Source organism: Hylobates moloch, unplaced genomic scaffold, assembly GCF_009828535.3.
Source record: "Hylobates moloch isolate HMO894 unplaced genomic scaffold, HMol_V3 SCAFFOLD_18, whole genome shotgun sequence".
NCBI lineage: Eukaryota > Metazoa > Chordata > Mammalia > Primates > Hylobatidae > Hylobates > Hylobates moloch.
The window spans coordinates 29,517,456-29,533,615 of NW_026652293.1; the positions used below are offsets into that span (position 1 = coordinate 29,517,456).

General features: G+C 42.2%; 1 protein-coding gene across 7 annotated transcripts in view; it reads right to left on the minus strand.

Annotated features, from left to right (window-relative positions):
• Nucleotides 1-1,839: 1,839 nt before the first annotated feature.
• Nucleotides 1,840-16,160, minus strand: part of RGL1 (ral guanine nucleotide dissociation stimulator like 1) — a 283,782-nt gene continuing 269,461 nt past the window's right edge. For all 7 annotated transcript variants that reach the window (XM_032136387.2, XM_032136384.2, XM_058430932.1 and 4 more), the window contains 3 exons: nucleotides 13,505-13,759; nucleotides 7,875-7,989; nucleotides 1,840-4,270 (listed from right to left, as the gene is read on the minus strand). In XM_032136387.2, the coding sequence (XP_031992278.1) occupies nucleotides 4,083-4,270; nucleotides 7,875-7,989; nucleotides 13,505-13,759 (558 nt within the window). In that variant the 3' untranslated portion in view covers nucleotides 1,840-4,082. The remainder of the gene's footprint in view (nucleotides 4,271-7,874; nucleotides 7,990-13,504; nucleotides 13,760-16,160) is intronic.

The window sequence follows — 16,160 nt, forward strand, 5'->3', positions numbered from 1 at the left end:
CTAGACAAAATTAAATTGTTCTTTCTAGTATTTTCTTTCAGCATCTCTCTCTCTTCAACTCTTCCTCTGTTCTGTGCAGTCTCCTCTGAAGTCCTCACTGCCATCTCTTCCAAACACTTTCTGATGACTGCCAATGGCGAACAAACCCATGCACCCTAGGAGAAGGCATTACTCCTCTGTGGCAGAGGTGGTCGTGTGCATCAACTCCTCCAGGTTTCTCCTGCATTTCCCACCTCCCCTGTACTCACATCGGGGCCGGGGACTGGTCGATGGGCTGTGAACAGAAGTGAGAGGTGTCGCTTTGGTCTAAGGCAGTTGGGAACAGTTTGTGAGTTCTCTTTACTCTCTTTATCATCACTGTGACTGGAAAGGAAACACCGAGATGGCGAAGTTGCAAGATGGAAGCTGCCTGGATCTGTGAGCTGCTGTTAGAGAAAAGCTACTAAGGAGCTTCCTGACTTGCATTACACTGTCCCATGAAAGAAAAAATAAACCTCGGTCTTAAGCTGTTGAAATTTCTTGGTTTGTTACTTCGGGCCATCCTAGCCTAGCCTAACACATCCCTTCCAAAGGTATTTAATTTTAAGAGAGAGTCTAGGGGGAAAAGCAATGCAAAATGCAATGGAAATAACTTCTCCCAGTGGAAAAGGAGGCATCTGCAGAAAAGGAGGTTTGAGTCAGGAACCTTCTCAGTCCCACTGTAATCAGGACACATAAAGCAATATTGTACACCTCCTAATGATCCCGTGCTGCAAGGAGAATTTACAAATGCTCCAAAGAAGACAAGTTTAAGACATTATTCCTCCTGGCAAAATGTCCCCAGGCCCAGTTTCTAGAAAAAGGCAAAACAAGGGAAACAGGCTTTTAGAATGATCTCGAAAAAACAAGTACCAAAGACAAAATTCCCTTTTTTTCTGCCCTACCCCGTATTATCAATTTCCTATTATTAAAATATCTACTTGGCTTCCTCTAAAAATTCCACAAGGGCACGGAACATTTGATAATTTGGATCCATTTAGAAATCTACTGGAAAATAATTCTGGGAAGTTTTTAACAGTATGATAAATGACAATACTGTGCATCTGTTCAGTGAAGCTGGCCTTAGACCTAATGCCTTTGGGGAAACTGCATGGATCAGTTTAAAAGGATTTCAAGTGTAATTCTTTTGGGAATGCCTTTCCTCCCTCCATGGAGGTCCCCCTGGCTTCCAGGGCACCATGAGCGGTTTCAAGAATTATGCAGGTGGTATCCATCACAAAATGCGGGGAAAGGCTCTCAGAAAGGCGACAAAATGCCAACTTGGACCCTCACTCTAAGTTGGATTATTAAGTGTCCCCATGCCGGGTGCGGTGGTTCATGCCTGTAATCCCAGCACTTTGGGAGGTCGAGGTGGGCAGATCATCTGAGGTCAGGAGCTCAAGACCAGCATGACGAACATGGTGAAACCCCACCTCTACTAAAAATACAAAAATTAGCTGGGCGTTGTGGCATGCACCTGTAATACCAGCTACTCAGAAGACCGAGGCAGAATTGTTTGAACTGGTGCAGCGGAGATTGCAGTGAGCCGAGATCGCACCACTGCACTCCAGCCTGGGCGACAGAGTGAGACTCCATCCCCAAGAACAGCAATCTAGCAACAGCATCATCTCTGACCGCAGTCTCCTAAGGAAGTCATTCTTTCCCCCAAAGGCTCGTGACACTTGCCAGTCGGGAGGATCCTACCAAACTCTGCCACTGGCTTTCCCTGTGCTCCTCCAACCGATCCAGCGGGCTTCCCAAAAGCTTACTGACACACCTGGAACCCAAAACCCACCTGGTTAATAATCCAGATACAATCCCTTTGGGTCTGGCAGCACATGCCAGCCAAGTCCCAAACTAGTTTATTAGTTTAACCAAAAGGTAAACAGATGATGGAGACGCAGAAAGACAAGCATGTGAGCAGCTAAACGCATTACCCAGCTGTCCACCAGGAAACAAATTTAAGACATTTAAAGTGGCATTAAATAAATGAGGCTAAGTTTCAGCTACTTGGAATTTGCATTGTCTTTAAAAAAGGTAAATATATATATATATATATTTTACATTGCAGTATATAAATCTAGACTCTACATATACAGTATAAATACACAAGGTGAGCACAGGGGCACAACATACATGTCTTGGTGGTCACACCCTCAACCAGGCCAATGGTTTTATATATTTTTTTTTGATCTTCACACTAAGAATATCAGGCTGAGGCTACATATACTTCAACCTGCATGAGGGCTGCCACCCTGGCCATCTCTCCTACAAGCACAGAAGCACAAATCGAACAGGGATTGAAAACAGAAGAAAGTGCTTTTTGACTAGTTGAAACCCAGTCAGTCTTTACAATATGTAGTCCAATCTCCTGGAAAGACCAAAGGAAATCGGAGGACTTGCTGGCCCGTTCCTCGGTCCATTGCCACAAATCTCTAAACTTTCCCTGGTGCTTCTTGCAGAATTCACATGGCTATTTATGCAACGCAAATCCCGCACAACTTTTAGGAGCTGTACTGTGGGATTAGGAAAAAAAATAGCTCCATGTTACAATCTGCACTTCATATTCTGGGTTTGTTCTCTTTATTTTTGGAATAAAAACTGGTATTTTGAGAATCATTTCTTAAAAAGGACAACATTCTGAAAGTGCTTCTTACACATGTCAATATTCCACATATGGCTTTTTGTTCAAACCCCAGCACAGCTCAGACTTGGAAGGAAGAGTGTGATGGTGTTATGAGAGACAAAAGTGTCACTTAACAATGATACTGTGATAGCAAGCATGGGAACCTGAAAAAAAAAAGTTATTGATTCCATCTGGAAGAATGTACCTCTTAGACAAATGATTCAGATAATCTATACAGCCCCATCTCTTTCCCCATGACTAGGCACAGCAATGCTGTAAAAGTTAATAAGTAAAATAGGATGCTGTTATCAGCAGGGAACATCTTCTGAGGGGCTATTAACAGGACAATCACTGTTCAGAAATCTTTCACAAGCTCAAAATAATCAAATGTAGTCAATTGCAGTAGAAATTTCCACACCTGAGGAAGAAATTGCACATAGTAAAGAGGTACTAGGATCCAGATGGCAAAAGACTCCAGACACATAGTTTTACATGCAAAAGGCAATCAGAGAAGGCAATGAAGTACTGACATTCCAAGACAGGTAAGAGTCCAAATGAGTCATCATTCTTTCGTGCTTTCTTTTCTGGCTTCATTACCAAAGAACATGGTTATTTGTGCAATGATTATGATATGTTCTTTAGGGGGAAAACAGAAATACACGGGGTTGCCAGAAACTGAAATGAGCTTGTTTCAGGAGCTTGACACCTCCAGAGGTGTCATGATGGCTAGACCAGTGGGGCGATGGTCCTCCGAAGCTCCTCCTGGCCTCCTTGGGGTAGCAGAAAGTGGCAGATGCAGGCAGAGGTTGAAGGCCAACAGCTCATCCAAACCCTTTCCAAAGTGGCCTTTCATGCAGCCTGTGGCAGTTCTAGCCTCTGCAGTTGTTTTTATCTGGTGGCACTTGATTGAGAAAGTCATCCTCTCCCTTTATAAAAATAAAGTTTGGGCTTCTTGTAATACTGGCACAAAGGACACTCTCTATTCCCAGGACTGATTCCATTTACTCCGAATATACGAGACTAGGTTCTCAGTTTCTTCTATTTCCCTGTAAAAAGTGACCTCAACTTCCCAGGCCATTGTGCAAATTTGTTTTTCCATAGTCCATACTATCCCATAAAGTCCCTCTTATATATTTTCATATATATACACATGCATACCAAATACGTGTGCATATATATGTTTTAAATGTTGGTAATTCTGCATTTTAGTCTCAAATAAGTCAAAGAGAATCAGTGAATTGTTCATCCTTTTCATGTCAAATTCATTTCCAATTTCCCCACAATGCCTATCATAATGCTTTGCACACCACGGGAACTCAATAAATATCTGCTGACTTCACCAATGATCCTCGAACACTGGATGGTAATTTCAATCACCGCAGCCTGTTTCTCAGCCCCACTCTGCCTTTGGCAAACAAAGGGCCATTGGTCCCTCCCTTCAGAGGGTGATTTTGCTGTGTCTGTTACTCCAGCAGCCCCGTTTAGCTGTCCTGGGCAATGTCAAGCTGGTCCGGCTACGCAGTTTCACTTGTTCTTCCATGGAGTTCTTTTTGCGCAAAATGAAGTCAAAGTTCACTTGGCTGTTCATGGCGTAAAAGACATTTGCTGAGTCTGGAATCACAAGTTCTGAAAAAGATAAGGAAAGATAAGATGGTCAGCTTGTGGAGGTCAGCTCAGCACTGACAATGGCAGCTTGTAAAGCTTGCCCAGACACAAGAAGGGACTATGGCCCTTCATCTCTGGAATGTGACCTGAACCAGACAGTGATCACCATCACTAACCCAAAAATTGGCCCCAGCTTCTCAATCCCAATTTAAAAAATTAGTACAAATGAGATTTTAGAAATTCACTCCATGAATTAAATGTTCTGATAGAAAATGTTAAAGCTAGAAAAAAAAGTACAGTAGGAAACAGAGGCCAAGAAAAGTTAAAGAAAATTCCCAAGATGGCAGCTAGTGAATGGCAGAACTGGGATTTGAACTCGGGTTTCCTTTCTCCTGCAGTCCATTTTCCACCCCAGTATGCAGATTTTCTCAAAGACTAAGATAATCCAATGACATCGAAAAAATAGAAAATCTACAGCACTCCAGAATTCTACTTGAAATATTGAAATATTTTTTGAAGTAATCCCATCAAACGAGTATTTTATTTCCCATGTAGGAAAGTATGTATCTTTTTTAAAAAAAATTTTACTTTAAGTTTTGGGATACATGTGCTGAACATGCATATCTTTATTTTATTGTATTTTACTTTAAGTTCTGGGATACATGTGCAGAACGTGCAGGTTTGTTACATAGGTATACATGTGCTGCACCTATCAATCTGTCATCTAGGTTTTAAGTCCTGCATGCATTAGATATTAGTCCTAATGCTCTCCCTCCCCTTTTCCCTAACCCCCTGACAGGCCCCAGTGTGTGATGTCCCCCTTCCTGTGTATCTCTTAATATTTAAACTATTTTCAACTTCAACGATTCCCAACTAGACATCTGTAATTTTTGAACAAGGATTGTTCCAAGTGTAATATGAAATCATCAAAGCAAAGTTATTTTGACTCAGTTTTATTTTATTTTATTTATTATTATTATTATTATTATTATTATTATTATTATTATTATTTTATTTTTTGAGATGGAGTTTCGCTCTTGTTGCCCAGGCTGCAGTGCAGTGGCACAATGTCAGCTCACTGCAACCTCTGCCTCCCAGGGTCAAGTGATTCTCCTGTCTCAGCCTCTTGAGTAGCTGGGATTACAGGCGTGCACCACCACGCCCGGCTAATTTTTTTTTTTTTTTTGGTATTTTTTTGTATTTTTAGTAGAGGTGGGTTTCACCAGGTTGGCCAGGCTGGTCTTGAACTCCTGACCTCAGATGATCTACCTGCCTCGGCCTCTCAAACTGCTGGGATTACAGCTGTGAGCCACTGTGCCCGGCCTCACTTTTATTTTTATTTTTTAATTTTAATTTTATTTTTACTATACTTTAAGGTCTGGGGTACATGTGCAGAACGTGCAGGTTTGTTACATAGGTATACACGTGCCATGGTGGCTTGCTGCACCCATCAACCCGTCATCTACATTAGGTATTTCTCCTAAGGTTATCCCTCCCCTAGTCTTCCACCCCACAACAGGCCCCGGTGTGTGATATTCCCCTCCCTGTGTCCATGTGTTCTCATGTTCTCATTGTTCAACTCCCACTTATGAGTGAGAACATGCAGTATTTGGTTTTTTGTTCCTGTGTTAGTTTGCTGAGAATGATGGTTTCCAGCTTCATCCATGTCCCTGCAAAGGACATGAACTCATCTTTTATTGCTGCATAGTATTCCATGGTGTATATGTGCCACATTTTCTTTATCCAGTCTATCATTTGGGTTGGTTCCAGGTTTTGCTATTGTGAATAGTGCTGCAAGTGTCTTTATAGTAGAATGATTTATAATCCTTTGGGTATACACCCAGTAATGGGATTGGTGGGTCAAATGGCATTTCTGGTTCAAGATCCTTGAGGAATCGCCACAAGAAGGTTTACAGTATTTAGCACTCAAGTGTAATGAGTATTTGAAAAAACAAACAGAATTAAAAAAGGTAAAATGTGCAAGTCTAGCTCTGTGGTAGTGGGGTAGGGGAGGCAATCAGAGAGGCATATGGTTGTAAAACTGGACAAATTGAGTCTTAAGTTAACTTCAAACATTGAGATCCAACAGCAAGACTGATATGAGCAGGTTCCAAGTGACTCCTGTACATTCTGTGCACAAAGGCTCAGTGGAGAACAATCCCCTCAAAATGTCCCATGCTGCTGCCCACATACTCACGGGTCAGTAATAATAGTCCTCACACTTATATATCATTTAGCATCTCCCCATGTTCAGGTACACGATTTCTTGTTATCTTCAGAATCGCCCTGTGACATATGAGGAACCAGCAGGGTATTGTCTCTAATTAAGGACCAAGGCCCGGGGGTCCAGCAGCTTGCATTTAGGACCACACAGCTGGTGGGCAACACTGGGTCCTGGCTACCCCTCGAGACTCCTGGACCTTTAGACCCACCGGCCTCACCTTAGTGCTGCGTTGTAAGCAAAATGGTACAACTTGAGACCATCTTTTAGGCTTAGAATTATAACTATAATTACATTAAAAGGTTATAACTGAGAAAGTGTTGCCCCACAGCCTAAGGCTCAGCTGAATGAATGAGAAATCTTCCAAGAGGAAACTGAAAAAGAATTTTCCCAGAGGCTGTAGCTTTTAATCTCTAGGAGAAGGTAGTATTCTAATTTCAGCCACTCTCCTCTAAACCAGCGATAGAGCCCTGGGTGACATGCTGATCCCATAGCCTAACTTGTGGAATGCTTCTCACTTATAGGGGACACTGCTTGTTGGTGAGCAGAGGACTACTTAAGGTGGCTGCAATGGACAGTTTGGAGTCTGGCAGCAGAAAGGGTTGGCTTCGGTCAACAATATTTGCTGCTCCTTCTGCACTTGGAGAAGAGACCTATCCTGACAGTCACTGTCTGTGAAGTGACAAGGTACAGAGGAGTTATCTACCAGCCTGTTTCCTTCTCTCAACAAATACAATCTCCAAATTCATATTAGCAGACAGATACATGAAAGGGTGATTATTTCCCCAAAAAGTCTTTCATAAAAGAGATTTCTTTAAATAATATGTTCCCAGGCATATTGAAGCCTTTCATAGATTACCAGTTCTTTGCCTCAATAAATGTGAGGTAAATAACCTTCAAGTTAGAGGTTTGTGTTATATTAAAATTGATCATGAATAAAGAAAATACCTCTCATACATGATTAATTGAAACGATGAGAAATTATTATAGGAACCACTAAATTTCAGATTCACACACAACTTAGAAACACATTCTTGGGTAAAGGAGGTATGTGGCCACCTGCAATGCCCAACAGACTACCCTACCCTCTGCCTCCTGGCACAGGGAGACACTTCTTCCTGGAAAAGTGTTTGAAGAGCTCAGAAAGACTGGGCAGAAGAAATACTCGTCAAAATTGCAGGAAAAACAAGAGCTGGGGAATCGGAGAGCGGTTTGAGATACTTAATTCTACAAGTGACGTGATTCTACAAGTGAGGTTGTTCACCCTTGCACTATCAAAAACCACCACTAGGTCCCAATAAAACAATACGTATCCGTTTCCTGCCTTCTAAAGGCGGAGCACTGTGGACATGTGCTAGCCACCTGCCCTGGGAAGGAACATGCCTGTCTCGGAAGGATGCCCACCTTTGTCCTCCGAGATGACCTGCACCAGCTCGTACTCCTCGGCGGGGTCTGAGTCCAGATTGTGCTTCAGCATGGCTCTCTGGATCACCGCGGGGGTTTTATCCTGGCTCGTCAACTGCAAAGACAATGAATAGGTTTGTAAAGTACTTAGCTTCACGTTTCCTGAGGGAGTTCTCCTGACCCTCTCATTCTTGCTGTCTTGTGTTGTGATGCCTTTCCAGAAAGAATGGACTTGTGGAATTGGAACTGGACCAAGAGCCAGGATCCCTGGTTTCTAGTCCTGGTTCTACCCTTAGTAGCCACAGATGATGGGCAAGTCACCTAATCTCTGAGTCACAGCGTCATCCGCTATTAAAATGGAGAGAACACTTTCCTTGCCTATCTCCTCCACAGTGATTGAAGTTCCCCTGAAAGAATATACATGAAGGAATTGTGAAAAATGCAAAGCATTGTTAGTCCTAGCCCAAAATTATCCTCCCATGTTGAACTGCTTCTATGGCACTGGTTACATCCCACGGGATAAAAATGGTCACAGTTCTGCCCATTGACCATTTCAAAAAGTACAGGTGACCCTGTGATTCAGCAGTCCCACTCCTAGGCATTTATAACCAAGTGGAATAAAAACATACGTCCACAAAAGGACTTGTACACAAACATTCACAGCAGATTTATTCAGAATAGCTAAAAACTGAATCAATCTGAATCTCCATCAACAGGAAAAGAGAATAAATCATAGTATATTCATAATAGAACCCTACTGAGCAACTGAAGGGAACTAAGAACTGGCACATGCAACAATGCAGACGAATCTCACAAACATCACCTTGGGCAAAAGAAACTGGACACAAAAGATTACATACCAGTGGAGTCTATTCTTTCAAAAAAAGGAAAAACAAATCTGTAGCATTAGAAAATGAACCTCTAGGTTAAGAGGGGATTGATTGGAAAGGGCACAGGGAATATGGCAGGTGGGATGGAAATGTTCTTTATCTAGATTTGGGGTAGTAGTTTCATAGATATATGTAATTATTAAAACTCAAAGAATCAAACATTTAAGATCTGCATATATAACTACATGCAAATTATGCTTCAATAAACATCAGCTTCTAAGTGTTTTAAAAGCACAAGTTAAGGGTTTCCCTCGTCCCCAATTCTGATGTTCTCCCCTTCAGCTCGCTGCCTGCCAGCCAACTATTTGCAGGGTGTGCAGAGCAACATGAAAAGAAAGCTAAATTACGTACCATACCTTGGGTGATTTCTTTAAGTTTGAAAGAAGTGAATGAAAACTCAGATTATTCTTACTTAAAAATAAAAGCTGTTCTCACCAGGGGGCAAGAGGACCATAGAAAGCCCCCCACGACCTCCCTCGACACATACAGAAGTCTCATTTCCTCCAAGAAACTGCCATTGTGTGCCTGAGGATGGCAGTACCAAGATGCCTCGCTCTGATCTGGGGCAGCAGCTGGTGTCTGTGATTCTATAAACAATGTGCATTACAAAGGGATCCTTGTAAGCAGCAAAGATCTTGTTCACGTGTCTGTTACCAAAACATCTGGCATATTCATTTACAAGGGAAAAGTAGGTACACACAAAATTCTAAATGAGGAAAATATGCTTTTTGATAGTATGAAGAAAATACTCCTAAAGCTGGGTCACACTTAGTAGCAGAAAGCTAAAGGAGAAGACCTCCCTTCAGGGGATGCATGTCAGGCTAAGGTGGATAAGTCATATGAGATAGCCAGGCTACCTTCATTCTCCTTTCCTTAAACTTCCCCAGGTATGTCCCAATGAGGACAAGATGACCAAGGGCTTTCCCTTGCATGTTTATTACTTTGTACCATCAAAGCGATGCTGAATCAAACTTATGATTACAATGAGTATTCACAGCTCAAGCGTGCATCCTTATGCTGATAGACTGAATTAGCACTCATAGGTATGAAATGTGAGCCACATATTTCATTTTAAGTTTCTAGTAGCCACAATTAAAAACTTTTTAGGATGGGCGTGGTGGCTCATGCCTGTAATCCCACCACTTTGGGAGGCCGAGGCAGGTGGATCACGAGGTCAGGAGCTTGAGACCATCCTGGCCAACATGGTGAAACCCCGTCTCCACTAAAAATACAGAAAAGTTAGCCAGGCGTGGTGGTGGGTGCCTGTAATCCCAGCTACTCAGGAGGCTGAGGCAAGAGAACCGCTTAAACCCGGGAGGCGGAGGTTGCAGTGAGCTGAGATCGTGCCATTGCACTCCAGCCCAGGCAACAGCGCAAGACTCTGTCTCAAAAAAAAAAAAAAAAAAAAAAAAAGTTTTTGAAAGGTGATATTTAACTTGAACACCCCAAATATTACATCAGCATATATAATCAATACAAAAATTGTTAATGCAGTATTTTACTTTTTTGTACTAAGTGTTCAAAATCTGGCATATATTTTACCCTCAGCTCATCTCAATTTGGAGTATTCCCATTTCAAATGTTCCATTGTCACCCATGGCCAGTGGCTGCTGTACTGAATGCGCGGTACTGAACGATGCTTTGGTGTCACCTTCATTGACTTTCCTGTGACAGAAATACTGCATTCCCTGTGTAAGGGATCTTGGGAGACTGACTCTGTGATTGACATAATGGAGAGAAAGATCATTTCAAAAGAGTGATGGGCTCAGGGGTAGAAGACATTTTTCCATGGTCACTGAGGAGGTAATTTTACAAGGGCTCATTGCTGTCTCTTCTTCTGTGGAAGGGCCTTGGATTCCAGGGACATCAGTTGCTCTTGCAAAGCAAGTCCTCTAGGCCACCAGTTCTCAGTGTGTAATCTATGGCCCATGGGGTCCCTGAAATCTGTGAGGGGATCCATGAGATCAAAATTATTTTCATGATAATACTAAGATGCTGTTTGTCTTTTCTTTCTGTTGACATTTGCATAGGTATTGCAGAAGCTATGGTGGATGGAAGTGCTGGTACCGTAGCACAAATCGGTCCAGTGGTTTCTCACTACAAGTCTACTAGCTGTCACTGTATTCTTCAGTACCCTGTACTCACAGTAAAAACAAAACAAAACAAAGCCAGTCTCACTCACATTTTAACAGACTTACAGAAATGGAAAACAATGCCACCCTTCTCACTCAATAATTTTTGGAAAAAGATAGATATTTTTCATTAAAAAATAAAATTTACATTAACATGCAATGTGTTCATTATTGTTATTTTAAATGAATTAATCAACATTTTGAAAGTTTCTCAGTTTAAATATCTAATGTGGTAAATATCAACAGATACAACCCACATAGTCTGGAGCTCTTTGGAATATTCAGTGCCGTTTCAGAGTATAAAGGGGTCCTGAGAACAAAAAGTTTGAGAACTGCCAGTCTCGCCTGAACCTGGACTGATTTCTTTCCATCCTCTGGTCAACGGCACACAGCATAATAATTTCACAAAGGTACGTCCTGTGAGCAAGATTTCTCCTGAGAGGCCTAACAATTAGAATGAGAGCACGAGAGCAGTGTGTCGTCTCTCCAGAATAAACCTGTGACACGCACTGGCAGGATTTTCATGAAAGGTGAGTGCCACCACCTGGTGCAATATAAAGGGCCACAGGAAGGGGTTGGCAGGAGAGGTGATTCTCATAGAGGCAGCCCATCTGCTGGGGAAGGAGGAATCTCGGGGCAGGGGGCAGGGGATCTTCTACTCACTACCCTCCCAACACTGAGACAGCATGCACAACCTATGACTCCTCCTGGGCAGTAGAGGTTTGTGCAGTTCAACCACTCTCAGTTCCCCCAGACTGAGCAGAGTGCACGCTGACCAGGCATGTCCCAAAACATAACTGTTTGGTGTACAAATCCATGCTAAAATTCAGAGACACTGTAGAGTTATGCAGTGGACGTTCTCTCTGGTTGGCGCAGGTAAGAGGTCCCAGCTGAAGAGACCATGCTGAGCAGGCAGTAACCACATGGAGGACCTTGGCTACCCTGTGTTTCCTCTACCTCTCAGGTGCTCCTTTACTAGCCCCTCCCTCATTACCACTTGCATTCTGCCTCATCCTACACTCACTCTCGCAAGACCACGTCCCCCCTGTGGGGTGTGACAACCCCAGTACTTGATCTCAGCATCAGCCTTGCACCAGCCCATGTTTCTGACCATCTATCAGACAATGCCATCTGATGTCATACTGGTACCTCTGATTTAAATGTCCCTGAAATATCCTCCTCTGGTAGTTCATGTCGCACAGACCCACCAACTGCCCAGACAGCCTCTAGTCCTCCACAACAGTAACCAAAAAGTTGGTAACTAAATGAATGGATTCTACAATTCTACCTCATCAAAAGCTTTAAAAAATCCTCACCATCTCCAGCCACATGACCGTCATTCAAGCCCTTATCCTCTCCTACGTGGAACACGATAGCAGCTTCCTAACTTGCTTCCTCGCCTCCAGTCTACCCCCACACTCCAGCAAACACAATGCCATGACTTTCTTAATGAGCAAATCCCATCACTACTTAAAAGCCTTCAACAAGACCCTACTGCCTGCGGGATTAACACACTCCTCTGTGTGGGCCACAAGGCCCTTTACAACCTGATCTTGGCTCTATTATTTTGCACGTCGTGAATAATGCTTTGTGAGCTTCCTTTCTGATTAAAAGTTCCTCGAAGGCAGAAATGTCTCACTCATCTCCCTATCTCCAAAGCCTAATCTAATGACTAGTACGCAATAAATGCTTGATATTCTGTTGACTCTATAAATGCTTTAGCAAAGCTTTTATGTGGAGCCTCCATACCACTTATGCCAGATTCAGACCTGAGCTTGTAAGCACTGAGTGTGCCTTCAAAGAGGCGAGTGATAAAGATGAGGAGAGATGTGGAATTAACTGTGGGATTTTGCTGCAAAGGATAATGTGATTTCCAATACATGATGATCTCCCATAAACTAAGGAGTTTATATTCTTGTGATAAACATACCAGACCTCACATACCCGAGGTTATCGCCATGAGAGGCTCTGTGTGTATTCCCAAAAGACTGCCATTATTAAAACTATCTTTGCAATTGTCCTCAGAAACACAGATTTTACAAGAAGCTCAAAAAGGTCAGTCTCATTTTATAAGCATCATTCCTCATTAACTCAAACTGCATTTCTAGCTTGACCATCCACTTGATTAACTAGGTTTGACCCAAATGACTAAATGACAAAAATCTGCCATCAGGGGAGTACACTGCTAAGAATGTGTGGAAATTCAATGATAAAACCAGACATATAATTCCATAGGAAGGCTTCCAAAAACGTGTGAAGCAGAGTCATCTTCCCTGGAGCACATTTACACAGTCACCCAAATTGAGAATTTCAAAAGGCTAATACTGACCTAAACGAATAAGTTTTAGCATTTCTTTAAGATGTGAAAATTATATCCTATATACACTACGTGTGTACATATATATGTATATATATTTTATACACATACATCATTCAGCATCTATGCCCAGGGAGACCTGGAACTGACACACATCCCTTCTGTGTGAATGCATATATGTATATGCTAATATTGAGTGTGCATATTTAGGGCTGTTAGTCTGAGCGGCCGACAGACACAGACACACAATCTAAATGGAAACCTGCTCCTGGGTCAGGGCTTGCTCCTCACCATGATGCTCTTGTACATGTTGCCGTTGTTGTCTTCCACACTGATGCGGATGATGCAGGTGTCTTCATTCTGTTGGTTGTAAACAGGAGGCAGCACAGTCGAGGTAATGGACGTCACCGAGACAGAGCGCTTGTGGATTTTGGGGTTGTTGTTGCAGGACGGAGGGGAGGAGAGGGGGTTGATTAAGGAAGACATCCCTGAGGAATTTGTGTCCATGGAATGGATAGAAGAACAGGATGAGGAGGACTCAGAGAGCTGGAAGAGTAAACACACCCCAGAAGAAAACAGATTAGAACGCTGGCCAACAGCTTTGCAATTTTCAAAGCAGAGGTAGATATCAAGACTGATAGACTGCAGTTATTTCCTCCACAACAGCCCACAGCACACATGTGTCTCATCCCTGGTGTAAGTACTCCAAGTCTCCATCAGTGGTAGATGCCTATCGGTAACTCAGTGTGACCTAATCACTCTATAACCACGTGAGGCAAAGCAGTTCTCTTTATTTCCCTAGGTTTTAGCTGTTCTTATGGAAGTTAACCAGAAGGTGGCAGCACACACCAGAAACTGGAGGCAATATGGGTTCCCAAAGAAGTCAGAAGCTTACGGGGCTGGAGGAAAGCCTTGCCAACAGTTGATTCAGTCCTACTGCAGTCAGATTTCGTAGTGAGAGAGAAAGTTCTGTATTTTTAGAAGTTTCTAAGAGAAGTACCCCAGATTTTATGGCTCTGCATTGAATATTAGTGCTAGAAAGGCCTTGAACATCAACTAGTCCCATACCTGTTCTGCTGAGGAACCTGAGACCCAGGGAGAAAACTGGGGCTCCAGGTCCACACAGCTAGTTGACAGCACCCCTAGAACAGGAACCCAAGCTCCCTGATTCCCACTGTCGAGTTCCCCGAGCAAGCATGTGGCCAAGGCTCAGCCTGTGGCTGATGACAATAAGATGAATCAACATAGTATGCCGCTACCTTGGTATGTTTAGCACTGTGAGGCTTATGATGAGCTTTCATATTATCTTATCCCATTTTAATTCCACAACTGTCTTGTGAACAAAATGCAGAGCACTATAAAGACGAGGAGAATAAGATTCAGAACATAGAACTGACTTTCTCAAGGGAAATACAGCCTTTAAGCAGCTTCACCACTTTCCACATTTGCTAGTAGAGCCAACTGTACACATTTTCATGATGTGTATCAAGGACAATTAAGAAATGGAGTACTACAGTTAATGCGCTTTTCTGATTAACTACGCATTTCTCATCCATGTAATACCAATAACCAAAGAAAGAGGTTATTGGAAGAGGTACTTTTAAAAATCATTAAATTGAACCATTTAAAATATCAATTCTTATTGTAGAAAATTATAAACAATTTCCTGGAATGACTTAAGCTAAATTATACCATGTTAATCCTATAAAATATTCTGGAAGTTGTTTATAAAATAAATAACATTTCTTTCATATTTATCTACCTTTCCATGGAAACAGTATAGAAGTTGAGCTTTCTGGTTATCAGGCTTCTGATTAAAATGGAGTCTATTATCTTATTTCCTGTAGATTTCCTCTTATGGCATAACTATACATTCAATTCTATTGGACGGTTAGTTTACAGCCAGCCAGCTGATGTGACAATTCTCATGGGTAGGGGTCTGATTGTGGCTCTATCATAATATGGTTTAGTTTTTGTTTTGGTTTTTGGGTTTTTTTTCTTCCTTATGTTCCCAAATGAATCAACTTAGTGGCTCAATTTGAGGACTAACTGATGATGGATAAGTTAATAGCATAAGTTTCTTTGCAGATATATTAGTTAAGGGGGTACATTTTCCAATTATTCAGTCAATTTTTTCACCTTCATGTTCCTCTATCCAAACTCTATTTCTTTTGTTAGATTTTTCTATGATTCTAGTGATATTTATACTTAAGATAAAGCCTAGAATACGCCTGAGTTATAGCAGCTCTAAACAGACTGCCTGATGAGCCCCCAAATTCCTATTGAGAATTTAAGAAGTGAGGAGCAAGTGCAAAAATCAATGTTTAGAAATCATGATCAGGGGAATGAAGAAAGGAATGCAAACAAATTACACTTCACCTTTAAGAGCAACCTTACAGTGTAGCCTGTGGGAAAGGAAGAATGACAGTCTGGAGGACTTTTGGAGAAGGCGGCTGTCACAGGCTCTCAGAGCAGGAAGGAAGTGTGGAGGTCAGCCCAGTCCAGCTATGTGCCAAGCAGGAGAACCACGAGCCTGTCTAGCTAATATGCAGGGATTGTGCAGTCCAGGAACTACTTGCATCCAAGTGAATCACTCATGTTTAAGTCTATAGAAATGTATGACTCTAAGAAAGGTTCATCCAAAGAATAAACAGCCATGACTTCTGCAAGAATTTAAAAGGCCAGTGTGATGAGGGATGAGACAAAAAAGATGAAGCAAGGGAATGTGCAGGAGAGAGCACACTGGGCTTCTGCATAGTTTTAAAAGGTACCATCTGGACCAATGTACATTTCCACTATGCCACAAGATATGACTGTGATTCCATCTCCTTCCTGGAGAGACAGGGAGAAATCCCACAAAAATGTGGGCAATACCTCAGCTGTTACTTTCCTACAATGTCTACCATCAGAAATGGAGCCTATAAAACCTCAGAGGCTGTGAAAAAGT